This window comes from Trachemys scripta, chromosome 4 (genome assembly GCF_013100865.1).
Source record: "Trachemys scripta elegans isolate TJP31775 chromosome 4, CAS_Tse_1.0, whole genome shotgun sequence".
Lineage (NCBI taxonomy): Eukaryota > Metazoa > Chordata > Testudines > Emydidae > Trachemys > Trachemys scripta.
In genome coordinates this window covers 129,379,044-129,406,609 of record NC_048301.1, presented here as the reverse complement: position 1 = coordinate 129,406,609, position 27,566 = coordinate 129,379,044, and the positions used below count along the sequence as shown (strand labels likewise).

The following is a 27,566-nucleotide window of genomic DNA, read 5'->3' as shown; positions in this document are numbered from 1 at the left end:
TGTTCAATCCCCTCACAGGGATTTTTCACTGGTGGCCATGGAGCTTTCTGCCAGCGAACCCAGCATTTATGACAAGCTATCGGAGACCATTGACCTGGTGAGGCAGACTGGACACCAATGTGGAATGTCAGAAAAAGCCATTGAGAAGTTTGTCAAGCAGCTCTTGGAAAAGAATGAGCCCCAAAGGGGACCCCCCCGGTACCCTCTCTTGATGGCTCTCTATAAGGTAAGCCATCTTTCTGAGCTGCAGGGATGGGAGATGTTGACGCTTATACATACATGCCTTTTGAGGGTTTGACATTCTTCCTCTACATAATGGCAACTGAGGCTTGTATTTCCCCATGATTAAATAATAAAGGCACAACAGCAAACTATCCCAATGAGAAAGAAAGGAAGGAAGGAAGGAGGTAGTTGTCCTGTTCTACTTGACACTACTGAGGCCTCAGCTGGAGTACCCTGTCTAATTCTGGGTTCCACACTTTAAAAAAGATGTGGGCAATTGGAGAGAGTCTAGAGAAGAGCAACCAACGGGCTAAAAAGTTTAGAAAACCTGACTTATGAGGAAAGGGTTAAAAAAAACAAAACAAAAATAAAACACCTGGGCATGTTTACTCTTGAGAAAAGAAGAGTGAAGGAGCGGACCTGATAACAGTCCTCAAATATGTTAAGGGCTGTTATTAAGAGGACAGTGATCAATTGTTCTCCATATCTGCAGACAATAGGACAAGAAGTAATGGGCTTCATCAGTAGGGATGAAAGGGAGATTTAGGTTAGATATTAGGAAATACTTTCTAACTATAAGAATAGTTAAGCACAAATAGTACTCCTGGGGGAATTCTGCACCAAAAAAATTAAAATTCTGCAAAATTCTGCATATTTTATTTGTTAAAACAACACAATATAATCACTCCAGTTTCAATTATTTTGGTAATTTATTTCAAAATACCTGTCAACAAGTATGTCAACAATACAGACAACAGCAAGAAAGATTCCCCCAGGAGTAGAGAGTTAAAGATCCCTTACAACAACCCAGTTCCAGTTGGGTGGTTAGAGGGTGGGGGGCGGCGCTGGAGAGGACTGTGTGGGGCACACAGACACTAGCACCCCCCTCCCCAAAATGCCCAGTCACGGGGCACCCTCTGCCTTGACACTATCACCCCTTTCCCCCACAGATTCCAGCCACAGGGCACCCCCCTGCCCAGAGACCAGCATCCTCTTCTCCCAGAGACCAGCAGTGGGCACCCCACGGCCCAGACACCAGCACTCCCAGAGCCTTTACTACCCCCAGCTTCTTTACTGTTCTGCCAGGGGACATGGTGTGGTGCAGCCCAGCCCTTCCTCACTCTTTGCCAGAGCTGGGTCTTCGGGGCCCTCTCCCATCCCTGGGAGAATGAGGATCAAGCAGAGCGAGCAGCCACCAGCCCAGCCAGGCTGGGCGCTCCGCTTACTGCGAGCTGGACTCCGGAGAATCCAGCGGCCCATCTTGGCAGCCAGCAGTGCTGCAGAATTCCCCCAAGAGTAAAATAGGCTTCCAAGGGAGGTTGTGGAATCCCCTTCTTTGGTGGTTTTAAAGAACAGGTGTCGCGGTGCTTGAGGTTATTTGGTCCTGCCTCAGTGCAGGGGGCTGGACTAGATGACCTTGTGAGGTCTCTTCCAGCCCTACATTTCTGTGATTCTATGATTTTCTTGAGGCGTCTCTCTGACTTTGCTATAACTAGCCACGATCATATCCCTGCACCCATTCTCCAGTGAGATTGCTTGAAGAAGATATGTTGACTGAGCCTTGGAACTGCCCCCAGTGTGTTGAAAGATGAGTGGCTAGGCATCCCCCTCTTAAAGAATGCGGCTCTGCCTCTGAGCTAATGAAAACTCATAACATCAGCACTTTTAGTGGAAACTTTAGTTTCCTAGTGTGATTGATATAGACTAGAGGAAGGATGGGACTTGTGGTTAAAGCTCAGGGTAGGGACTCAAGAGATCTGGTTTGTACTCCTGGCTCTGACACAGACTCCCCATTGACCTTGCACCTGTCTGCATCTGTTTTCTCATCTTAAAATGGAGATGCACCCCTCAAGAGGTTTAATGTTGGGAAAGTGCTTTGAGATTCTTGGCGGGAAAGTGCTACATAGTTCAAAGTAGGGTATTTATTGGGTAGGGGTGGTGGGTAAGGAGACAGTTTTCAGTAGGGAGTGGTCAGATATTTGCTACAATGATGAGAAATTTCCCATTAAAAATACTACTGGATATAATTTTATTGTCCTCTTCTACAACGGACTCTAAAGATTTTTTGTCATCAAAAGAAGTCCAGTTTTGTCATTCCCAAGAATAAACAAATGCTACATAGTGAGACAGGAGGGAGGGAAGGGGAGGGGAGGGGGTCTTCTGGTTTGTATTCCTAGTTCTATCAACTCACTGTGATTTCTTTGGGGCTTATTTTGGCTGATTGTACCACTGAAATAACTTCACCAGAGTGTTTTGAGGCTTGGTTAATGCTTGCAAAGTGCTTTGAAATCCTTGCATAAAAGATGCTATGGAAGTGCAAAATATCTGATTAGAGACTAGGAGTCTAGAACTGTTCATGGAGATCCCTGGCCTTTCTGATGGAGAATGTTAGTATTTAAGTGTTAAAAACAACCCCTCATGTCTGCAGATGTTTGTTTAAATACCAATTATCTTCATTCTTGTACAGCTCCAGTGAACGGAACTGAATGAGAAGTCTATACCTTCATGTGACTAGCATTGCTGTTTAAATGAGGTGTCTCAGCGGAAGTTAAAACACGCACAGCTCAGACACTAGAACCCTTCTTCATACCTGGATGGAGAAAGTTTCCATTCTGAAGACGTCTCCTTCTTTCAGTGTAATTAATCACTTGCCTGTCTTCTCTCACAGGGCCTGCTTACCCTGGGCTTAATCTTGCTAACTGCGTACTTCGTGATGCAGCCGTATAGCCCTTCGCCACCTGAAACCACGCTCTCCAGAGCCCATGCCTGGGGCTTCCTCGTCGGTCACATCCGGCTGCTGTCTTTGCCTATTGCCAAGAAGTACATGCTGGAGAGTAAGGAAATAATTTCTTTGCTGTTGCTTAACAGATGTAGTGATGTTGGAAAGACAATTGACTCAGAGTTAAATAGTAATTGCACACGCCTGCTAAATGTTTCACTTTCCACCAAACTAATAACACTTTACTGTGATTGCACCAGTCTTGTTTCTAGCACCGTATTTACACGTAATCTGTTTTATCAGTAGCCAGAGCATGAAGTTAGCCTGAATAAGATTCCCACAAGCAGTTTCCAGTGTGTAGATCTGGGCTGAGGTGTAGCTTCTCTATTAACTTTTTATATCAAATCCTTCTCTTCTTCTAGTACCAAAGGCCCTGGTGGAGAAGTTCACTTTCCTTCTACCAGCATATAAAAACAATGTCCTTGCTTGAAGTGGCTCAGTAAGGTACTCAGATATTGCAGTGATAGATCGATTTCCCTGTAAATGCTGCCTCTTCGTTCTCAGTTAAGTAAGTGGGAGGTAGCTTTGTAAATCAAAGACCCCTGCAGTTCTGATTGGTTTAGGGAAAGGCAAGCTTTGCCCATTAGTGTGCTGGGAGAAGACTCTGGGCTTAATAACTGCAGCTTTTGTACACCTAGAACTCCCAGAGAAGTCAATGGCAGTTCCATGCATGGGATAGCTAGAGCATTGAATCCCTGAGTAGGTTTGTCAGTGTGACAGTGATGAATACAGTGTAAATGCCTGGATAGACATAATAGGAATGGAAAAGTTAGTGCTAAGTTCTCGTTTCCATTCTAAGTCAATTTCCACCAACCCAGCAGGATCATGGGTGGGCAGTAGCATAGGGTCCTGTGGTAATTTTGATAAATCCCTCCTCCAGACTCCAGTAATGGCAATAAAGTTTTCAGTTATTCTAACTGAGAAGGTGGCGTGATAGTGATCGTCTTGCAGCCCATTGTAAAGCAAAGGCTCAAGTTCTTGCCCTGAGTTGGTTTATATTTAGCGGCAGCGGTTCATTGTGTTAGAGTTCCATTATCTGGCTTTGAACTTCCTGTATCCGCTAAAAAGGACCCTCTGAAATGCCAGCTCCATTCTGCCTTTTCTCTGAGTGTCTCTCTCTGTTCCGTTGACATAAACACTAGACGGGCTATTGATTGAATCCCAAGTGAGTGGGTCATGGTATCCCTCGTTCATTTCCTAGCTTGCAAATTGGGATTTCATGGGCAAAAGAACAGAGGAGAGGCCTCTGATTCCACGCTGGCATTGGTAGTCTGCTTATCTAACTCTCCCTACGTGTACTTGCAAAAATGTCCTTCATGCCAGTAAAATGTGTCTCAACTTCTCTGCTGGAAAGAGAAACACGGCAGATAGTTCTAGGCTTTCAATATTTTTTAACTTGATCTAGTTAATAAAATGCCAAAATACTTCTTAAACACTTTCAGATGCTGCAATTTGTATGTACGTGGTTGTCTTGAGTGGGGAAAGGACAGTAAGGTTTCCTGACACTGGGGAATATCTAGGAAAGAGGCGAAGTCCCAATTCAGCTTCTGTTGAAGTCAATGAGCATCTTCCTATTGAGTTCAGTGGGAGCTGGATCAGCCTTTTTATGTTGGGGTGAATGGTAGGAGATGGAAAGGCATCCTAAGGGAATAGGAAAAGCCAGGGACTCTGGGAAGTTGGGAGAAGTTGTTAAAAATGTTTAAGTACCATAACTTTGCATGGATTTTAAGTCTATTCTAGATGGTGAAGCAGTGTGGTTTGACTAAAGGCCAAGGAGTCAAAGATAACCCCCCAGGCTTTGCAGATCAAGTGCTGTGGGACTGTTTCATTTTGAGGGGTTATTTTTGTGTGCCACCTATGTGGTAATCATAGCACCCAGACTTGAGCTCTTCGAGGTAGGTTTAGTGTCTCTGCCCACTTCAGGAATAGGAATGTCATCTCTCATTGGAGCTGTCTCTTGGAAGAGGGAGCTGTGTGTCCAGGGCGGCCGATGTTGATTGCTGAGGTGGCATGTACATGAGCAGTGCTGGTGATTGGCGGTTTCACAGTGCTGCAGTGTGATTGGGGCCGTATAAAAAATAGTGCAGAGAAGCTAAAACAAGAGAGAGCTTGGGAGATAAAGAGGGAATTCAGGCAGTTGCTGGTGTCCACATCCCCACTGCTGGGAGACCACCCCTTAGTTGATCAGTGCCGCAGACCTTCTCCGACCCCTTCCAGCCTGGCAATTTGATGGGAAAATCCGGCTGACTTGATGTTCCCTGGAACCTATAAACACACCTAGCTCCATTTTCCTGCCCAGTGCTTCTGTAGGAAGTGTAGTTCACAGCTTGGCTAGTCACTGTTGCTACAATTCCCACACAGGATAGATAATATAAGGGAATGAAGGCTGCTGCTTGTCTCGGCAAATGGAATACTGGGCACCCTGATAATTAAAAAACGTTAATAGCTATGGTTTGACCAAGAGGAAACCAGTTTAGGGGCCTAAAATATTCTGCTAGTGACCTCTGCGGAGGGGCCAAGTGTCTGGGATGAGTTCGGATTTTCTTTCTATAGCTTCATGAGTTCAGTGGAGCCTCTTTTAAATCTCTCTTCATGTGCTGTGCTTGACTTAACTAAAAGGGCAGTGGGGAGAGAAAATAGCAGTACACGTGTGTTGGAGGGATGTCACCACTGAGGGAGAGGAGTCATTTAGGGTAGTCCAGGGGTGTGGAGCAATGAGATCGGAGAAAGGAAACAGGCCAAATGTCAGGAAATGCAGTGAGATCGAGAGACTGGAATAGTCTCCAAGCAAGGCAGAAGCACCGTCCCTTTGGACATTTAAAACTGGGCAACATGCTAGCCTGAGACACATGCTAGAAAATATATCGCAAGGATCTTGCACTGGCAAAGGAGGAAGGAAGGTGGCACAGTTAAGGCCCTTGACAGAGACTTGGGAGGTCTGGGCTCAAGCCTGGCTATGCTGCAGATTTCCAGTGTGACCTTGGGCAAGTCACTTATCTCTCTGGGTCTCAGTTTCCCCATCTGTAAAATGGGGATTTTAATCTACCACCTGTTGCCTGTTTTATCTATTTAGTTCTTTGTGGGTTTAGGGTTTCTTACTATGGGTATGTACTGTGCCTTGCATAGTGGATCTATAGGCCCCATCCAACATGCACTGCTCCTGTAGTAATACTAGGGTGGAATAGATGACCACCTGGGTTTTTCCCTCTTTGGTTTTTATGATTCGTTTAGCTCTGAGGCCCGTTTTGGGTTAAACTTTCAACATTCCCTTAGTGATCCAGCCTTTCTTATTGCTTACTACAGGAGGGTCATAATGCTGAGTTTGTCATCCCACTCATTTCTATGACTGTAGTTTGTGATGGTCCTAAAGGCAAGATTAGGCCTTTGCTAAGAATGGCCCAAAAGGAGAAACTGTGCCAGGAGGCAAAAAGTGATAAAGCAGCTAAAGGGGAAGGAAAAAGGAGCGGAGAAAAATACTAACCAAGGGATCAGAGATCATTTGGTAGGGGGACTGATTGTGACACCCAGAGTCTTTCACATCTTGGTCACCAGTTCAAATCCAGCTGAGGCTGATATTGATTGAAAGGACCCTGTCAGGGGTTCTGAGGCCACTATGGGTATGTCTGCACTACACACTGAGCTCGGCTTCTGATTCACGTTTGAGCTCAAGACCCCCTTCCATGCTCACACACATCAGTCTGTCTTGGGCCAGCAAGTACTAGGACCCTGCTAGGGGGATGAGTCAGAGTCCAAGTCCCACTGTGACTCAGATCCAAGTCCTGACATTGTGCAGTGTGCACACAGCTCAAGTTGTAGACCAGAGTCAGAAGGTCTGCGTTGTGCAGTATAGATGTATGAGCACAGCTGGGAGCCCCGGGTCCAGCAATTGTTAACCCAGGTTTACAATGTAGTGTGGACGCTCGAGCATGGGCTTGGAAACACAGAGTTCACAAGCCCGGGTCTCTCAGACCCATGTTCAATGTAGACGTACCTTATATGAAATAGGCCTGACAGCCTCGGTCTAGTTCTTGGTAGACAAACATTGGCCATGCAAAACCCACCAACCTAACTGGCGCTATCATGGGCAGCGTCTGTATAGAGGCAAGGGGCTGCCAGGCGCCAGGGAGTGTTGTGAGGATGTATGATAAGGATTGTGAGCCCCTCATACTATGGCAATGGGGGGGCCATACAAGCACCTAGTCAAAATAGATAGGTGCTTTTCCCATGGCCATGTGGAGCTGATACATGGTAATGGATGGGATATAAATAGCTTGACAGACTGACCAGCTGGTTCTCATAAGGTTCCTTCCCCACCCCCACTCCCCGCCCCTGCCTGCCACATCAAAGTAGCTGCATACCTTGGATATTTTTATTCTCATTTCAATGTGAATTTAGATGCCAGATTGACAGCTGTGGATAGCTGAACCCTTCTCAACAGAACAGGTGCAGCCTGGGCTGCGTCAGCTCAAGCCTCCTTCACACAGCCTGCTTGCCTGCCACACACCTGCCTTGGAAGGAGCCACTCTAGGGGCAAGTGGATAATCCACTGTCAGTGACCCACTAGTGCTGTTCTTTGTGATGTGGATTCCTGAGAAATGGCCTGAGACCCAGTTCGCCAAACTCATTTCACACAGGTCCCCAAACAACCTTCAGATTGTTGTTGTATTACTGTGGTCCCAGGAGTCCGAGTCATGGGCTAGGACCTCGTTGTGCTAGGTACTGTCCAAACATAGAACGCAAAGATAGTCTCTGCCCCAAGAAGTCCACCCGGGGATGTTAATAGCTTTCAGTCACGACTCAGGCTGGATTTGAGCCAGCGAGCTTGAGGGAGAAGGTTCCATTGCCTGTTTACGATCTCCTGAGCTGCCCAGCTCACCACAACGACTCTCTCTTTGGACGCTTATTTTCTGCTTCACATTTTGGTCGCATACGAAAATGAAAAGAATAGTGAATATGTTCCACCCTCTCCATTTCCCATAGGAGTCCTCAAGTTGTCCGTGAATCACTTGGACACAACAAAGGTTGTTTTGTGTGTGTGTGTGTGTGTGTGTGTATTTAAATTTTCAGTGGATTGGAACTTTATTCTCAAATCTTTCTGCCCCCCAAATTGTTAATGAAAACCTCAAGGATTATATCCTTTTCTGAATGGTGTTTATGCTAATATTACCTGCTATCAGGTCCACTAAATGCTCCCCTCAACATGTTTTGCAACTGCATTTTATTTGGTGTGAAGGCAGCCACCCCTGAGATGAAACAAACAGGTCCTGTATCATTGCGTCTGTGGTAAAATAATCTTCCTTGGTGTTTCTGCCATGAAATTGAATGAAATGCCCATGTTGGCAGGAGGAGCTACGCTTATCTAGGGCCTGATCCTGACTGAGCATCCTCTACCCTGATTGAAATCAATGGGATCTGCAGGTGCTCAGCACTTCCAAAAATCAGGCCCAAGACGTCTCATGCTGGGCACACAAGAACTGCAGCATATAAGATCGGAGGCTGCTCGTGGAAACGTTAGCCCATGTGACTCTCCCCAGACCACAGAGGGGAGTAGGTGTTGGAGGTGAGATTAAAGTTTGGGAGTTCCTGGCTCCCAGTCCTGTGCTCAGACTACCAGGCCACCTAGATCGGAGGAGTCTAAAAATTTGTTAAAATACATTGTGCATGAAACTGATCAAAAATCAGCCTTGCCAGGGTTGTCATGTTTAAGCAACAAAATGTAACTGAAGTGTGGTTATCATGTTGCAGAGCTTCTCTCGGGTGCAGTTGAGTGCTAAGTGTGGGACAGATCACAGAGGGAGTGGTTAGCTGGCCCTGAACAGTTGGGAGAAAGTACAACAGCAATGTTTGTCTTTTGGCTGGCCACCTCCAGTTTTGCTTGAGGCTTATTTGGCTCCCAACCATGTTCCAGCTTCCCTGTGAGCTTAACCCTTTCCAGAGCAGCCTTTGCTGGGCCAGCCTCCCACAGATGTCTGTGTCTATGGGATTTATATGGCCTTGATTACTGTAACATCTGAGCACCTCACAATCTTCAACATACTTGTCCTCACAGCCCCCTGTGAGATAGGGCAGTGCTATCATTATCCCATTTTACAGACAGAGGACTGAGGCGTTGAGGGTATATCAATACTATAAGGGCTACAGCTGCATTGTAGCACTTTAGCGTAGACTCTTGATACAGTGCCGAACGGAGATTTTCCATAAATCCATCCCCTTCAAGAGGCAGTAACTAGGTTGACGGTGCCACATGACAAAATGACTTAGCAGCATTTACACCGAGACTTAGGTCAGCTTAACTGTGTCTCTCAGGGGCATGAATTTTTCTGGTGGAGCAGGAACCGAACCTGGGTCTCCCATGCCAGCGCACTGACCACTGAACCAGCCTTCCTTTCTACCATCAACCACAAACCTTGGTGAGAGGCAGATGATGATTTTCGTTCGCTTCCCAGCAAAAAGCACTTCTGCCTAATGGGGCACTCAGCTTTTGCACCAACTTCGCTATGCCGCAGGGCTCCCTCTGAATCTTGTTGCTGCTGCAAGCTCTTGAGACATAATAGCAGACACATGTGTTGGCTCATGTTTATAAAAAAGGAAAAGGAAAAGTCAGGCTGGCTTTGCAGTGAAGGGTGGTGTAGAGTCTTCATATTTTTCAGCTTTACTTTGGCCCTCATTCAAGCAGTGGGATTGTTTATTTGAAATTGCTGACGGTAAACTATTATTTCGGGATTGTGGAATGCAGAAAACTTGCTATGTTTTTGCATTTGGAAGACTCCAGTATCTCTCCCATTCCCTGGCTCCCTCCTCCGCCCCGCTCCCCCTGCCCTTGTATGTTTGTTAGCAGAGGTTTCTGGGGGAATCACTGATGTGCTACATCTGTGAATGATACCTGCCTCTCAGGGCTATTGTGAAGCTTCATGTGTGTGTTGTGATCCTTGGATGGAAGCAGCTATAGAATTGCAAAGTGGTGGTGTAATTTTCCTGCCCGAGTTGTGCTGGGAGTCGGCGTTGTGTATGCTGTCTTACAGGGCATCTGCTCATAGCTGGAGGTGCAGGGTGGAGTGGATTTCTTAAAGGGTCTTTCAGCCAACCAGAACTTTTATCTTTCAATGAACAGGTTAGTTGCTGCAGAATTGCCCTGCTTATTCTGATCACTTGTTTACATGAATTGTGAATCCGACCATTCAAATGAAGTTGGAGATTTTATTTCCCCATTTTAGTTTGATCAGAATGATTATTCAATCCCTCTAGCTATGAGTGAAAGATGTTCTTTGACCAGCCACTTGCCCGTTGGTGAAATGCTTGACATTGATCCGTTTGACCCAGAACAAACCATAGGCTATTTTGTTAGCAGGTTTCCCTTGCTAGATGCTTCCCACCAGCTTTGAAGGGAGATGAGCGATATCCAAATTACCCAGAGATAGGGATGAGGATTGTGAGCGCTAGGCAGGGGCCATCTCTTTGTACTGTGTTTGTGCAGTGCCTGGCAGAATGGGGTCTGGGTCCCGTAGGTGCTAGTGCAATATAAAATAAAACCTGGCTCACGTGAGGAGAGGGTCAGGTTCCCTTAGATATCCCCCTTTCCCCCCCCAGATCCTGGCATATGCCCAGGGAATGGGAGCACGGCTCAGACAGCCCTTGAAAGGCAAGCCCCTCCCATACCCCTGCTCACATGAGTGGTGCAGTGAAAGGGGCTCAGACTCCCCTAGAGGAGTAGGGGACCCCAGGTCCTGGCGTGCACACAGAAGGGGAAAATGTGGGGCTGACAGGCATCTCTGCCCCCATTCTCCCTTAGTTCCTCTGACACTCACCCTCTTGTCCCCTTCCCGGTGTCCCTCCAACCTCCCCTACTGTCCATCCCTAGAATTCCCGCTTCCCAGAATCCTTCCTCCCGCCCCTGCCAGCAAGCCTTACGCGTCTCATTTCTTTTTTTTTACAAAAGTACTTTGATTACATTCCCCCAAAATGAACCCTCCCCCGACACAGCCAGACTTTCCCACCCTTCCCAGATTTCTGACTGAGATGAGACTTGACCTGACGTTGGCTGGGTAAGTTCTTGGGGATCAAAGGCTTACTGCTCAGCCCCTCAAGCTATCCAGCTGCAATGAAAGTTTTCCACCTACAAATCCTGTTAGCCTCGCTGTCTGCACATGCTCAGTGATCTGTTTGGCGCTTGACCCTTACTCCAGAGCCCAACTGGAGAACCAAATTCTTTCTAATAACATTCTGAATTTTGTTCCCCCACCAAGGGCTAGTGGGTACCATGTGCTCTGGGGGTAGCCCTGAAGCGAGTGAGACCCTTGTGTCAGGATCAGATCCAAGGCTTGATCCCTAGGTCTGGGCCAAAAAACATTGGCAGAATATACTTTTTCAGAAGCTGTTTATTTGGGAGCGGGGGGCTGTATCTTTGGAATCCTTTGGTCAAGTGACCTCAAATTTGGATCACTACCCATACTCCCCATCCCCACGAAGCATCTGGATTTTAGAGCACTAAGAAGAGCCTTTCATAGAATATCAGGGTTGGAAGGGACCTCAGGAGGTCATCTCGTCCAACCCCCTGCTCAAAGCAGGACCAATCGCCAGATAGATTTGCCCCAAATCCCTAAATGGCCCCCTCAAGGATTGAACGCACAACCCTGGGTTTAGCAGGCCAATGCTCAAACCACTGAGCTATCCATCTCTCCTTCCTTCCTTCCTTTCCCTCCCGCCCCCCCTTGTTTAAACAGAAATGACTTCTCAATCTTAACTGTAGTGCAGCTAGTGCTCCATTGTAATAATAAACACTCCTGTGAAAATAGGCCTTTCTGAACTCATCTGATGTCTGCCGCACCAACATGGTCTCATTCGGACTTTATATTATAAATAACTGTGTTAATTTTTAGCCTAGTTTAAAAATCATTTTATTTATGGAGGAAGGATGGTCCTTGTAGCAAAGATGTGATTTCTGGCCCTGGCTTGGCCACTGTCTTGCTGTGTGACTTTGAGCAAATCGCTTCATCTCCGTGCTCTTAGTTTCCACAGCTGTAAAATAGGGATGATCATTGCTTCCTTCCTCAGAGACTAAATTGCATTAATTAATTAATATCTGTAAAGTGCTTTGAGATTCTTAGATGGCAGACTTTTCAGAGAGTCGTATTAGAGGATCTTAGTTATGTAGTGCTTGTCATCTCGATGGATCCCAAAGCACTTTGCAAGCTGAATCATTGGGTATGGGATGTAGAAACTGCAGTAGAAACAGCAGAACAAAAATATACACCATACAAATGGACGAGTGAACCACTCGAGGGGGCGTAGAGGTTAAAAGTCGGCAGTGGTGCTAAAGTGGCCGTTGAGTGGTCATGTCTCAGAGGCAAGCACAGATGGGAGATGAGACAACGATGACTGGAATGGAGGCCAAAGGCATTTCAGTGCTGTCAGGGCTGACTAGAGGAACTGAGAGCCTTTGTTTAGCCATGCTCAATCTTGGCCCAGAAACAGGGTACCTAGCAACACCAAGATGAGGCCTGCATCCTTCCACAGATTTAATGAAGCTGTTGTTTAACTCCGTAGTTTGTCCAGATAAAGGATTCTGGTCATAAGCATGAAGACAGGTTTCTGTGACTTGGCCGCATATTCTTTTGCTGTCATGGCAATAGTGGTTCATTTAGAACAGAGACCTCACTTTTAGGTTAAGGGCTCCGTTCTGCAAAGCCCTACTTCCAGAAGGGCTCGTTAAACTAGCAGAAAATGACATCACAAGCTCCCGTGGCTGAAAGTTGAAGCAACTGGAAACATGGAGTGCATTTGTAACAGTGAGGGCAATTGACCATTGGAATAATTAGGGATGCAGTTGGAGTCTTCATCCCTTGCAGTCTTTAAATCAAGATCAGATGTCTTCCCAAAGGGTCTGTTCTAGCTCAGTGACAAGTTATTGGGCTCAGTGCAGGAATTCAAAATCCTCTGCAGGAAGACACAGTAGATGACCATAATGGCTCTTCTGGCCTTAAAGTCTGGGAAAATAGCCCCTTTTTCTTGTGATCTCTCCCATTGACATCCATAAAAGAACTTGTGAAAAAGGTATGCAAATGTGAGTAAGGAGTTCTTCGGTCTCAAGCAATCATCAGAAATTGGAGACCCCCAGAGAAATTTGTTGGACTGTTCAAAATATTTCCCGTTGTGCAGGGGTCTCATTAAAGCCATTTTGAAAGGCCTGTGGTTTAAGCAGCTGTGTAGCAGTATGCAGATGTTGTTATGGAAGGATCAGCAGATGTCCATTTCAATCACATCTAGGGCACCTAAAATCTGAATAGATAAATCATCCACTGGCTCTCAAAGCAACAGGATAGATGAGTCATTTTGCCATGCTTGTAGGGGTCCTCCTCAAGCCTGAATTCGCCTTTGAATAGTCTTGGGTTAAAATTAGTCACACTTATTCCACAGCTGATTGGAACCCAGATCTCTGAGGCTTATTTGTCGACCCACCCAGATTTCCACTGCTCTGGTACTTTCTGACAATGCAGCTCCCATCCTGTGAGGAGGCTGCAGCATTGGGTGGTGGTTATTGGAAACTGACCAGCACAATAGACTTAGAAGAAAAAAACAAAAATTGAGCACACAGATCCAGCATATAGACCAGCACTCTTTAAGGGCCTGATCCAAAGCACATTGAAATCAATGAAAAGACTCCAGTGGAACCAGGATCAGGTGGGTTTAGTGCTGTTACTGGTTAAGACTTCCTAGGACTTGTTCAGAGAGAGGAGGCAGGAAACCCAGGAAAAAATGTGTCTGAAACCAGGTTGGGAGGTTTCTTTGCTTGATTGTCTCGCTGCCGTGTCTGCTTGGTGCAGGGAGCTCTTTTCCATTCAGCATGAATGATGGTGGCTGTCCCTTTCTCTAAAGGCAGCATCTGGAACAGTGACTGCAAAAAAGCTGGGACCTGATCTAAAGCCCATTGAAGTCACTGGGCGTCTTCCCATTGCCTTTGGAGCAGGTTTTCCGATGCGGAGAACTCATCTTCGGTCCACCTAGTAAACTGCCACTAGTTTGCCTAAAGGAGCTTTTCTGAGTCTTGGGTGCTTTGTGGGCCACTCATGGAAAGCAAAGTCAAGGGCTGCCCCTAGCTCTCTGCATCATGGTGCTACAGAACTTTACAGGGTCCCTGAACTAGATTTCCGATCTTGTCTCTCAGCCTGCTGCTGTTGACTGATGTTAAACCACAACACGGCGCCTTGACTAAGGAGAATGAGTTGGTGACTGGGGCCTCGCTCTTTCCATGTGAGTGGGCCGCATTGACTTCATTGGGGTTCTACACAGGCACAAGGGTGGACCTGGGCAGATCCAATTGCAGGAGCAGTGCCCAAGCTTGTTAAGAACCTTTTAGTTTCCAATCCAGCTGTGCTGCATACAAGCCCTTATTGGCTTTGGCATTCATGTGCATCTGCAGGTTTAAAGACTGTTGCATTCCTCGGTGAGGAGAGGGCCAAATACTGAGACATTTTGTGGAAATGTAAAAGAGGGTGGGGCGGTCATTTTAAACCGATTATAATTTGAACGACTTGTTCTGTCATGGAAATGTTGACCCAAAATCCCTCTTGCATTAATCACAGTAACATTCAAAAAGAAGTTTATTGCATCTGTGTATTTGCATTAGCAGTAGCATATAAGAGCCCCATTGCGCTAGGTGCTGTACAACTACAGAACAAAAAGACGGTCGGTGCCCTGGAGACCTAAGTTTAAGACGAGATGAGTGATGGATATGACATGCAGGTAGGGGAGCGTGATGTGAGAATGAGGCAATATTGGTCAGAATGATAGGCTGTGGTCGCCGCACAGCAGTTGCCTTCCTGCGAAAAGCGAGAGGACTGTATGAAAATATAGCAGAGAAGGGAAGGGTAGTTGCAGCTGGACCGTTGTCTCCGTAATGTACATGTGTGGTAGGACATATCAATACAACAGCCACTCCCACTCATCCTGGGAATAATTACGCACGCATGCAGCTTTACATTGCAATGGAGCTTGATATAATCATAGCTCGACAGTAACAGTCTGTCCTGTTTGTATGAAGGTGCCTTCTCCTGTTAAATCTACAAACAGATCACACACCCAGTGTGCTTCACTTAAAACCCCAATGATTCCCCAGGGTGGCTGGACAGAGTGATAATCTGAAAGGAATGTAGGCGTCTAATCGAAATGGAGAACAAATACTTTGTGAAGTGCCTGCTCCAATCCCTTGTGTGCTCTTACAGGCGCCTTGTCCTCCCATCTACATGCAGTCTCCGAACCTTTCATCACTCTCTCCTTTCTTAGCAAGGCCTGGCCCTCCTCTCCGGTCACACTTCTCATGCAGGTCACACACATTCTGATACGCAGACTAACACCCTCAACAATAAATCTAAAAGATTAATTAAAAACAAACCAACCCAGCCCTGCCAGCAGCACTGGGAATACATCTCGAATGCTCTCTAGATGGCTTATTCATGGCAAAAATAAATAACCTCTTCAATCAGGCAATTGAGAATGCAAATATCCCGTGCTAATTCAAAAGAGAAATTGGGCTCTGGACTGGAGAGCTGATTAACATACAATCATGCAGGCTACTGCGCTCTCAGTCTCGTATAGAATTTCAGCAGACCAATTGGCTACAACACCCTAGGACAGTGTTTAGAGGCTTTCACGATAAACAGATTATTTTAATGTTCCTTGCTTTATTGTGAATTGCCATTGTCTAGTCCCAAGATATGTTTTATTATTCTCTGTCCATGCTAATGGTGACCGCAGTTACTCCAATGAGATCGTTCAGGTCTTTGTTTCCCATTAGCGACCAGATGGGTTTTTAAATTCACACTCCCTACTGCTGACAAAACAAAGATTTTCCTTTTTTCTTTTGTAAGCCGGGAGGATGGGAACAGCACATTGAAGTGGCTGCTTCTTCTGTCTGTTAAAACATCATGCATGTGGAGGGGTGGAATTGACCTTTTGCTGGGAATAAAAATGTTATACTTTCATATCTTTTTAACAAAAACTGTGTGTTTTCCGGTGAGAAACAGGGATTCTATCCTGATCCTTCTTAGTCCATATATCAGCAGTAATATGTGAAATGCACTGTTCAAGCCTTACAGATTCACACATAATAAAGAATTGAAGCCTGGGACCTGCATGAATAAAAAAAAATAATAGTTCCAAATAATCCTCCCATATTGTTATCCCTCAATGAACCTTAAACCTCCTTGACTGTTGGCAAAGAGAGGAGCTAAAGTAGAGGAAATCTAATGATTTCCCATCGTATGATGCCCACCAGATATAACCTGTTACATGTAATAACTCCAATGTTCATTCACATTTGGGAGCTTATTATTTTTATTGATTTTAGTATTAAAAACGTCTCCAATTGTTTGGGTGCTGCATGTTCAGTAGAAACACTTAGGCTATGAGCTTCAAAGCCATCTGAAGGATTTGGGCACCCAGTTCCTGGCCATCCAAACCCTCCAGGTGACTTGGAAAATCACAGCTTAAAGGTCCTTATGGCATGTCTGGATTAAAGCATAGGCACTATAGGCCCATACCTGGGATCCCAGCTCTTGGCGTTACATGAGATGAGAATCTTAGCGTTCGTTACAAATGTTTCCAGCCCTCTTGGATGCAAAGAAAAACTTGAAAATGTGATCTGAGTGTCACTAATGTCTGCCTGAGTCTGCAGGTGACATGAAACAGTAGCTCCAAGAGACATGCTCCATTTGGCTTCTGTCTGAAATGTGCTAGCACCCTAAGGAGGGGGCAGGGCCGCAGGCTGGGAGCAGGTCTATGGGGGTACCATGTGAGCTGTGTGTAGGCCTCTGTTTTGCTTTAACTCAGCCCTGCCTGCTCCTGCAATCTGAAGTGTGTGGGCCGTCCCCTGCACCCATGTGGAGCGCTGTTGACTTCACTGGGACTCCATGAAGGTATAAATAAGGGTCTCCCTGTACAGATCAGATTGTATAATCAGGACCGTAGCTTTTACCAGCTGAGACCCTGATCCTACAATTTACATATGTGGACCCCTGAACATTGAGGTCAATGGGGCATTAATCATTACCTCTTCTGTGCCCATTTATCCATCTGAAGTAACTTGGATCATCCCCATAACTCAGACTCCTTTCTGGTAGGGATCGGCTAAGAGTTCAGCACCCAAACTGATCTTTTTAAAATAATTACATAACCAGATAGAAATAAAAATGTTGACGATTTAAAAAAATATATTTCAGCAGAGTTTCTATCTTGTTTAAATCCAAACCATTCCCTTGCAAGCTCTGCAACCAAGTCCTAGCAGCACTCTGCTACTGTATACACCCCTACCCCAATATAACGTGATCCGATATAACACGAATTTGGATATAATGTGGTAAAGCAGTGCTCTGGGTGGGCGGGGCTGCGCGCTCCAGCATATCAAAGCAAGTTCGATATAACGTGGTTTCACCTATAACGCGGTAAGATTTTTTGGCTCCCGAGGACAGCGTTATATCGGGGTAGAGATGTACTTGAAACTAGCCTAGGGACACAAGTGGAGCCTGCCCAAGCTGAGTGCCAGGTAAAAAGCAAAGAGGCAGCTGAGGTTGTGAAAAGCGAATGATTTTGATAGTCTAAGGTGCTGGTAATAACACCAGTAAGGACATTTTTTAACCTGACGACTTAGTTTTGTCTTCTGGATGTCTTTTAAACAGAAGAGCAATCCAAACGTTTTCTTTATGGATTTGTTTCAGTTTAGTCGCACAATAATAAAGGCCCATCAGATTTCCCCAAACTTCTGTAGTAATGGCATAATCTAGCCTGCATGCCTCACAAATTTACAGACAAATGGAAATTTCCATAAAGCTCTTCCATGCACAGCCCCATGACCCTGTCTCCAAAAACATCAATTCACTGCCTTCTCTAACACCAAAGGAAAAAGAGTCTATTAAAAGCAACATTGATTACTCCAACAAAGCTTGCCTGATTAATTATTCTTAATAGCTAATAAACCTTGGACGCCATCAGTAACCTGACAATATTTTGGGTTGGGTTTAGAGCTAACAAGTTTATAATCTGGACTCCGTTACCTTTCCATTTGACTCATCCTGAGATAAAGCTTGGTGTTTCTTTTTCCTCCAGAGTGCCATAACTGGTGGGGACTAGACTGCAGGCAGAATGGTTCTGAGATTCCTGCCAACTGCTCTTGCTGCGCTGCCATTCAAAGCCTCCAGGTAGTGACTGACCTAGGACAATTATCAGAAAACCTCCAGAGGCCTCAGCCCCTCTTAATCAAGGTAATGCATATGTTTTTAACGCCAGAAGGGAGGGTTGTGATCATATCGTCTGACCACCTGCATAAAACAGATCAGAGGATCACTCCCCGTGATATCTGCGTTAAGCCCATCATTTCTGTTTGCGCTACAGCAGCTCTTTTAGAAAGACATCCAGTCTTGGAGACTTAAAGTGATTGAGATCCCACCACATCCCTAGGTGAATTGTTCCAATGGTTAATTGCTCTCCCTGTTAAAATGCAAAGCCCAGATGGCCACCCCTGTTTGATGTGATGCCAGGAAGTGGAAATGGGAGAGAAAATAGGCCAGGTTAACGCTGCTTATCTTTCTCTTTTGCTGTTATTTAAGACAGGGCAGCGTCTGTCTTATGATGAACTGAAGCATTTTCAGTCCCAGTACCCGGAATTGACAGAGATCACAATAGAAGAGAATTCAGCTGAACTCTGGCGCTGCCTTCCAAGACGGATGTTTCCATTTGCCTTCCCCTGGTGAGTTGAGACAAAACACATGGAAGTTGCACGCCACCCTTTTCCAGGGGTGCCCAAGCTTTGCCCAGTTCAGAAATGTATTGATGACTTCTCAAGAGCCTGAGGGTTACACCTGATTGGCAAAGACAAGCTAGAAGCAGAATTTAGCCCACCTTTGCTCCTAATGGAAATGCAGTCCATGGAGACTGCTCGCCTCAATGTGGAATGCTCCATCCTGAGCCACGTGGAAGGCTGCTCTGATCAAGTTGGAGCATTGCATGCTGGGACTTTGTGTGCTGTTCCTCACATTAAAGATCAGGCTGAACTTGGGTCACATGGTACAATTTCTTGGGCATAATCTGATCTCAGTCCGAAGGAAACCATCTACGTTCCAGATATAACTGTGTGGAGTCTTGAAGTGTGTTGGGGGCCTCAGCTTGTGTTGACCATGTCTGTGAGCTGTGCTAAAGCGCTACACATGTCCAAGGCTTTGACATAGTACGGGAGCTTGATAGGGTCCCATCTAGGGGCAACACCATATTTTTACAAACACCTTTCCACTCTGCTTATCCAGACTTCATAGAATCATAGAATATCAGGGTTGGAAGAGACCTCAGGAGATCATCTAGTCCAACCCCCAGACAGATTTTTGCCCCAGATCCCTAAATGGCCCCCTCAAGGATTGAACTCACAGCCCTGGGTTTAAGCAGGCCAATGCTCAAACCACTAAGCTATCCCTCCCCCCAAGGTCATGGGACCTTTCTCAGAAGGGGGCAGAGGAAGGGAGTGTGAGCAAGCTCAGGGAAGGGCGTGATGCGTCTGTGCTTTGGTTAATGCTTAGTGGGGTTCTTTTTGCAGAAAACACAGTGCTCCTTATCGGTCAAGAGTGATGTTATGACGAGTGATTTGGCTGCAGGCTACAGAAGGATTAATCATGTTAGTCCACCAGGCAGAGATTTAAAAATAACACCCCCACTCTGCCAAACTATCTTGTCCTCGCTGGCCTAGTGAATAGACTTGGATACCCTAAACCTTACATGTGTGGTTTCAGTAGGTCTGAACTCATGGACTGTCTTTTTGTTCTGTGTTTGTACAGCACCTAGTGCAATGGGATCCTGGCCCAGGACTGCGGCTCCTAGGCGCTACCACTACACAGATAGATATAGTTAATAATAATGTAAGGTGGCATCTCCCCATTTTGATAATGATTTTATTTGATTAACGATTTAGTACAGCTTTTTCTAAGGGAAGGTAGGAAAGGGGATTCCTTAGACATCTCCGATGAAGAATGAAGCCTTTTTCCCCTGACTCATCATATCCTGTCTCCCGTTCAAAGATGCATCACTGTGTAAGGGAATGGAGTGACCAGGGCACAGGCCGAGGAGCTGGGGAATCATAAATTCTAATCCCAACTCGGACAATGACCCTGTGGGAGCAAGAGCCGTCACCTGGCTGTGCCTCAGTTTCCCCATCTATAAAATGGGACTAATAATAATATGTAGCTGCCAACCTCACGGGTGTCGGGAATAAATGTTTGTGAAGACCTTGGACATTGGACAGAGGCTATATAAGTGCTAAGTATTATTATAAAGTGATTCTTTAAAATGTTTTATAGGTACAAAGCCCTGAATAAAACTCAGATTCTCCAGGAACTTTTCCCTGCCTTGTCTTTGCTGGCATTCCCAAAGGCAATCTCCCTGGAAAGCTGCTTTCTCATTCGCAACCCAGAGTTAGGGAATAAGGTGAGAAATCCATCATGGGGATGCTTTCCTCTTTTGTGCAGGTACATGACTGGCTTCGACACAGGGAAGTCACCCATGTGCAGAGAGTCAGTGTAAGGCCTTTGCACCACATGTGCCAATACGTGCTCACATGTGGCATGGGCTGTATGCTGGTGCTCTGCACAGAATAAATTTCACCCACGAATGCAATCAATTGCTTTTCCCAAGCGCACTGGGAAACGGAGATTCTTGTCTGATGACTAAAGCATGGGCAATGCTAGTTGGGGTGGCTGGGTTTTGTTCCTGCTTCTGTCCTGCCTTGCTGTGACTTTGGGGACCAGTCATTTGACTGCTCTATGCCTCAGTTTCCCTATCTGTAAAATAAGGATCTGACTTGGGGTCTGTCTACCCTGCAGTTAAAAACCTGCGGCTGGCCTGTGCCAGCTGGTTCAATTGCAGTGTAGGCGTTCAGGCTCGCCCTGGAGCTCAGGCTCTAGGATCCTAAAGGGGGGAGGGTCCCAGAGCTTGTGCTGCAGCCCAAACCCAAATGTCTACACCACAGTGAAACAGCCCCAAGCCCCACAAGCCTGAGTCAGCTGGCACGGGCAGCTGGAAGTGTCTAATTGCAGTGTAGACACACCCATAGCTACTTAGGAGGAGGATTGTGAAGTTGGTTTAATGCAGTAGCTCCCAACCATTTTTTTTGTTGGCACAGATCAGTGATGGGTGCTCCTGAGTGCATCCCCTCACTCTGGGCCTCTGCCCCGTTCTCCCACCTCTGGGCCGATTTTTCCTCCTCCTCGTCTTGTTTGTTTTTCTTTGAGTGCGGAGGAGTGGTGGGGCTGTGCTGCTTTGTATAACTGAATAGGGGGCATCAGCAGCCTTCAGGGTCTTGGGTTTGGTATGATTTCATATTGATGACCCCGTAATAAATAGTCCTCTAATATCAGCCACTGGCCTGGTTGAACCATACCCCGAAAGGACAGGGAGAGTTTTTGAAGCTCCTTCCTCTATATCTTTCCTCCTTCCTATCTGTTACAGACCCACAGACTGCACAGCATGTTTGCTATTGGAAGCGGCCAGCTAACCCTGAATATTGCACCTTACACTGAGTGCAGAGGACACTGCAGGACTCTGTCGGTGGAGCTGGAAGCTGGGGATTTTGGTGAGTTCCAGTGTTGCAGTGAGTAGCCCTAGGAGATCCCCTCCCGAAGCAGGGCCAGGCACCTGCTCCCGGTTGTGTCTTGTACCAAGTGCCTCCGACAGAGATGAGCATCTACTTCCAGCATCAAATAATTGCACCCAACCAACTGTGCCAAGCCTTCTCATGTAGTGGGAGAAAAAAACTACTCCCCAGACCCCTTTGAGGGCTCAGTTTATGACCTGGAACAGAAGCAGCAAAATGCCTTGAGATACTCTGTGTAACTTCATGTCTAAGTCCTCATCTCCCACTGATTTCCAAGGATCATTTGAGTCTCCTTTCCCTTGAGGTCCTGCAGGCAGAGGAGTTTCATAGCCTTGTCCATGATCATTTTCTCTGCATTTATCGAGTCCCTTCTAAAGCCTTGTCGTGTCACGTTGCCGAAGACGAGCAGGGTCAGGTTAGGTGAGTGCTTAGAGAGGAAACCACTCAGGAATAGCCAGGATGCTGCAGGAAGTGGTGTGGATGACTTACTCGCCCCTTTCCCTCTGAGTCTGTTCTGATTGATGCCCTGACGTGGTGCTGCTGGAGGTGCTGCCTTGTGATAGAGATGTAAAATGGAGGCCCTGATCAGCTTCTCTTCTCTCTACATATTTATCACAGTGGGGTCTGAGCTTGTCCGGTGCAATAACCAGTCATGGGCCTGTCTCATGCTGCTTCCTGTTGTGTTTCCCAAAGGCTATGCCAGCGCGGATTACTGGAAGATGAGCTTTAACTCCAGAGGAGCAGAGCCCATAGTCATTTGCGATGGATCCGCTAGCTAAGAACTGTGGGAGAGCTGGAGTCCACTCCAATGCGAGAAGAATGCGCAAGGGGCACAAGGAGATGGGCGTATAAAAGCGACGAAGCTGGTGCAGCTGAAACATCCGGGGAAGCAGTTTTGCCCATCCTGCCCACTGTGTGGGAGGCCTTGTGTTTCAAGCAACCGTTTCCCTGACCTCCGAGGTAATACTTCCCCTCCTCAGACGTACCTAAGGAGAGAGGCAGTTGAACCGATCACCCCCCTCAGGTAAGCCCTGGGGGTGCACACGTTTGTTTTCCTGAGTCCAGGCAACTGCATTTCTGAGAACAAGCTTCTCCTTGTGTCCTTTGTGACTATTGCACTGTTAGAATTTCACAGGGAGCCCCAGAGCGGGCGAAATCGTGACTGAAACCCTCCTTTACGTTCATCCCGGAGAGGTAACGTTGGGCTGGCCTATTGGGGCAGCTCTGTCAAGGGGACACATGATTGAAATGTTCCATGGTTCCTTCCCCCACGTCACAACCCAGTTCCATGCCCCACAAGGAGGAGAATGAGCCCCACAACCCCCATTCACAGACTCAGGCTGGGCTCCATGCCACAGGAAAAGAATGGGCCTTACAGCCGGCCACCACAAACAGCAGCGTTCTTATACCAAATGAATCTATTTAACCCTTCCCCTCCCCACCCCCTTGTGATTGCTCTTCTGCATTATGGCAGCCTCAGAGTGTTGCTGGTTCCAATAAATAGTTCCTATGCTTTTTTCCTCCTCTAACAAAAATACTGGTGTGAATTTGGCTGTCCAGGTTCTGAGAGTGCAGAGAGCTTTGGTGAGAGCACTGCCTAAGCTTCCCCTTTCAGATCGATGAGTGAACTGCACTACCCCGCTCCCCCACGGCTCCACCTGGCTCTGACTTGGAAACCCCTGGTTACGACTTTCAAAAGTGACTAGTGATCTTGAGCCCCCTGATTCTCAGACAATACTGAGCACCCACCCTGTGAAAATCAGGCTCCCTTGAAGTGTCCCAAGTTGGCTACCCAAAATCACTGATCTCCTTTGAAATCTTGGCACCTGCCTACACTGGCGAGGCAAACTGCATCAGCACCTTACTCACAAATCTTGCTTGCATATACTATGCAGCTCTTGTTTGAAATGTGCTGGCTTGCTTTCCTTGGCCAGTATGGAAAGGACCTAAATGAGGGCAGCTTTTAGGATCTGGTTTACCTGGAAGTTCCTTCTTCCCTGAGTTATTTGTGTGTTAACTCCTTCCAGACCCCAAAGCTTCATCTCTCTCTAGAATGAATGTTGATTTTTTTTTTCCTGATTCCCTTCTGAGATTCCTCTGCATGTTTCCTGTTGCTTGTGTGCTCCCTTGTCCGGTGCCTTTAGAGAGGATCAGTTTCATCATGTGCCGGCTGCAGTTACAGCCGTTCCTCCCAAGTCTGATCCTAAGGGTCTTTGTTCCTGCTGTGGAAGATGGCTTACAGATATGTCAGACTGAAGTCATAGCCCCGGGCTGCGGTTCAGGACAGTTCATATGGTATTGTGAGAGCCTCTTTTGTTTTGAAGCAAGTTAATCATGTTATGAGACACAAGAATCTTTTAGTTTGTAAACATCTTTAGGTCAATTAAAATAACGAAGTGGAAAGATTTCATTCCACCCTCTTGCAGTTTTTTAATAACAGCTGGAAAATGGGTGTGAAGCTGCTGCTGGTATTTATTAATCGTGTTACAGTAATGCTTAGAGCAGGCCTGCACAACTCATAAAGCGGCAAGGGCCATATTACTCCAAAGAAAACAGCTGAGGGCCGAAACCCCTCGAGCGCTGCCAACCCCCTACCCCGGCACCACCCAGCCCCCCGAAACACAACACCCCCCTCCAGCACCTCCCGCCCCCGGAAACAACCCCCCCAGCCCTGCCGAAACACACACACCCTCCCCCCAGCGCCACCTGCCCCGCGGAAACAAATCATCCTTCCCCAGCGCCGCCCCACCGAAACAGCAGTATTGAACCTCAGTAATTTGTTATAGCGGGCCCCTAAGGTAGTATAATTAAGGTAAAAGAAAAATGTCTTTTTGCTAGAAGTAGAATAAGATCTTCCCCACACTTTGTAATCAATTGCCCTGTTGAATGAATGAGGTGTGAATGAGGAAGACGTGGAAGGCAGGCACCTCCAGACAGCTGCAACCCTTGGAGAGGGCAGGGTCGGCTCTAGGACTTTTGCCGCCCCAAGAAAAAAAAAATGTTGGCCCCCCCCCCCTTTTTTTTTTTCCCCCTTGCCCCCCCGGCCCCGCCCCCGCCCCCCCTCTACCCCTTCCGAACCCCTTCCCCAAATCCCCAGCCCCGCTTCCTCCCCCGGCGTACGGAGGTGAGCTAGGGTGGGGGAGTGTAGGAAGTAACGGGGTGTAGAGGAACCACTCCTCACTCCAGCTCACCTCCGCCGCCTCCCGCGAGCGCCCCGCCACTCGGCTTCTCCTCCCTCCCAGCCTTGCTGCGCGAAACAGCTGCTTCGTGTGCGGAAAGCCTGGGAGGAAGTGGGGAGAAGCAAAGCGGCGGCGACACGCTCAGGGGAGCAGGCGGAGGTAAGCTGGAGTGGCAGGGCACTTTCCCCATGCCCCGGAGTCGGTGCCTATGATGGCCGGCGCCAGAATGCCACCCCTAGAAATGTGCCGCCCCAAGCACCTGCTTGTTTTGCTGGTGCCTGGAGCCGGCCCTGGGAGAGGGGATGGGAGCCAGACTAGATCAGTAGAACAGGTCAGCCACCGATTCGCCGCTCGCCTCCTCAGCCCCTGCCACTGCCCGCTCGCTCGCCTCTTCAGCTCCCCTCCCTCACCCGCCGCTTGCCTACTCACCCCCCCCCCCACGGGCCGCATAGTGAGCCCACCTACTTAACCCCCGAGGGCTGCATAGTGAGCCCATGCGGGCCGCATGTTGTGCAGGCCTGGCTTAGAGGTTCCAGTCCAGATCAGAGCTTCATTTTGCAGGGTGCTCTACAAAGCTAAAATAGAAGACAGTTACTGTCCCAAAAGAATTTATAATCCAAGGGCACGATCCTGAAAACACTTCCCTACATGCATAATGCTAATGAGTTATTCGGGGGGGGGGGGGAGAGGGTTGCAGAATCAGTCCCTAAAGAGGGAAAAGACAAAACAGGTGGAGTAGAACACAAGAGGGTGGGTGTTATTTTAGTTGGCTTTGAACAATAAAGGTCTAATTTAATTAGCAGGAAAATATCACAGGGAATTAGGTTAGTACAATTCCCAGTATTATTGTTTGCTAATTTTTGTTGGTGGGTTTTATACTAGTGATTGTACACACCCCCTACACTCTCTCACACGTGTATCCCTCGGAAGGGCTGGATCCTGTGCAAGTTACCCTTGATTTCAGTGACACAAGGATCATGCCCTAAACACACAAATTAGTGACCGATGCTATTTACATTTTGGCAGCTTCGCAACTTAAATTCGGAGGCCAACAAGGTTACCTCATCAGCTCCCAGGTTTTTCTGTGCCTAGCTCCGTTTTTATTAAGCATTCAGTGAGATACACACACAGGGAATATATTGGACTCAGTGTTGTTAAGATCATGAGTGAGTTAGTGCTGCTACTGCTTCTAAGTGTCCTTGAATGTGGCTTGTAAAAAGTTGCAGAGAAAATTGTCAGCAGTTTGTGAAATGCCTTTGTTTTGTGACCCACGTCAGTGCCAACACGGATCCCTGGCTTTATGGAAGGAGAAGAAATCAGCCAATAAGACAATCAGCTGTCAGGCTCTCTAACAAGCAGTGGGTTCTCAAGCTGGTTTATGTCTACTCTGCACACGTGCTCCCATAAAAACAGCTTCTCCCCAGCTCAAACACAACTAGCAGAGTATTACGCCAGTTGGAGAGAAGATGGTGAATCTGTCCTGATTGCAGATCTGCTTTCCAAGTGCACTTTTGGTCTCTGCCTAAGTTTCCAGAACTGTGTCTAGGAGACACAGTGCTCACATGTCCAAACCTCACTGCCTTTGGAATTTACATCATTTGTTTTTACACTTCCAGTGTGCTTTCTCCTCTGCTTCCAAGAGCCGTAAGGAATTAAAGGCAGATTTAGCTGCTAAACCAAAACAGGAGGAGGCTGATTTTACTCTGCTTGTTAAGATACTGAAGAATCAAATGTGGCCACATCAGCACTAGAGTACAAAGCCCTGGTGGTTTCTAGCTCAAGTCCATCCCTATCTCTGGCAGCTAGGGAAATAGCGTTAGCACCTTGCTGTGATTCAGTACAGGCATGGCTGTCGGGGTTTGAACTCTTGTGTAGATAAGGCCAAAGGAGAATGAGGCTGGTGAGTCTGAGATGCAGCGTGCTCCCAAAGGAGAATGAGGCTGGTGAGTCTGAGATGCAGCGTGCTCCTAGTCAACGATTCAGCTCCTAGTCATAGAATCTCAGGATTGGAAGGGACCTCAGGAGGTCGTCTAGTCCAACCCCCTGTTCAAAGCAGGACCAATTCCCAACTAAATCATCCCAGCCAGGGCTTTGTCAAGCCAGGCCTTAAAAACCTCTAAGGAAGGATATTCCACCACCTCCCTAGGTAACCCATTCCAGTGCTTCACCACCCTCCTAGTGAAAAAGTTTTTCCTAATATCCAACCTAATAGTCAACACTTTCCAGGCTAGATAGTCTGATGACTGCCGGCAAGAACTGGTCCCATCCCATCCCCCACCCCATTTGTGTTTTGGGGCACAGCTTCTCCCACCCAGAAAAGAAGCAGCATTTCCAAAGGCGGTGACAGGCTTGAGAGGTGGGGGAAGGGCGATTCTATTCTTGCCATCTCCCAAAACCGAGGACTTGGTAGAGAAAGGGTTAAATGTTGCCCCAAACAGTCAGCCGGCTCCTATGGCTCTGGAGTTTGTAACAGAGTGGAGCGACCTGGCCATCGTCTCCGTTATTGAGCCATCTTAGCAAGTGGATCAGGTCGTTGATGCTGTATATTATGTCACGGATATCCATGGCCTCCAGCGTTGCCGGACATTTGTGGGCCTTTCTGCGTACAACATGTCTTAAACAGTTCCTGTGTGCGGCTAGTTTGACACCTTGCCCTGCTCTCTACTGCCATCTGCCAGGGGCCCAACCCCATTTGCCCAGTTCATCCCTTTTTTGAAATTCACTGCGTGCCTAAATGCTTCGTGTATGAGCCTCCCTGAATGCC

At 47.1% G+C, this 27,566-nt stretch overlaps 1 protein-coding gene across 3 annotated transcripts in view; it reads left to right on the top strand.

Moving 5' to 3' along the window:
• C4H6orf89 (chromosome 4 C6orf89 homolog) overlaps positions 1-24,241 on the top strand; it is a 29,545-nt gene extending 5,304 nt beyond the window's left edge. For all 3 annotated transcript variants that reach the window (XM_034767513.1, XM_034767514.1, XM_034767512.1), the window contains 7 exons: positions 19-226; positions 2,891-3,056; positions 18,098-18,252; positions 18,598-18,737; positions 20,332-20,458; positions 21,479-21,602; positions 22,317-24,241. In XM_034767513.1, coding sequence (XP_034623404.1) covers positions 19-226; positions 2,891-3,056; positions 18,098-18,252; positions 18,598-18,737; positions 20,332-20,458; positions 21,479-21,602; positions 22,317-22,402 — 1,006 coding nt within the window. In that variant the 3' untranslated portion in view covers positions 22,403-24,241. The remainder of the gene's footprint in view (positions 1-18; positions 227-2,890; positions 3,057-18,097; positions 18,253-18,597; positions 18,738-20,331; positions 20,459-21,478; positions 21,603-22,316) is intronic.
• Positions 24,242-27,566: the final 3,325 nt, after the last annotated feature.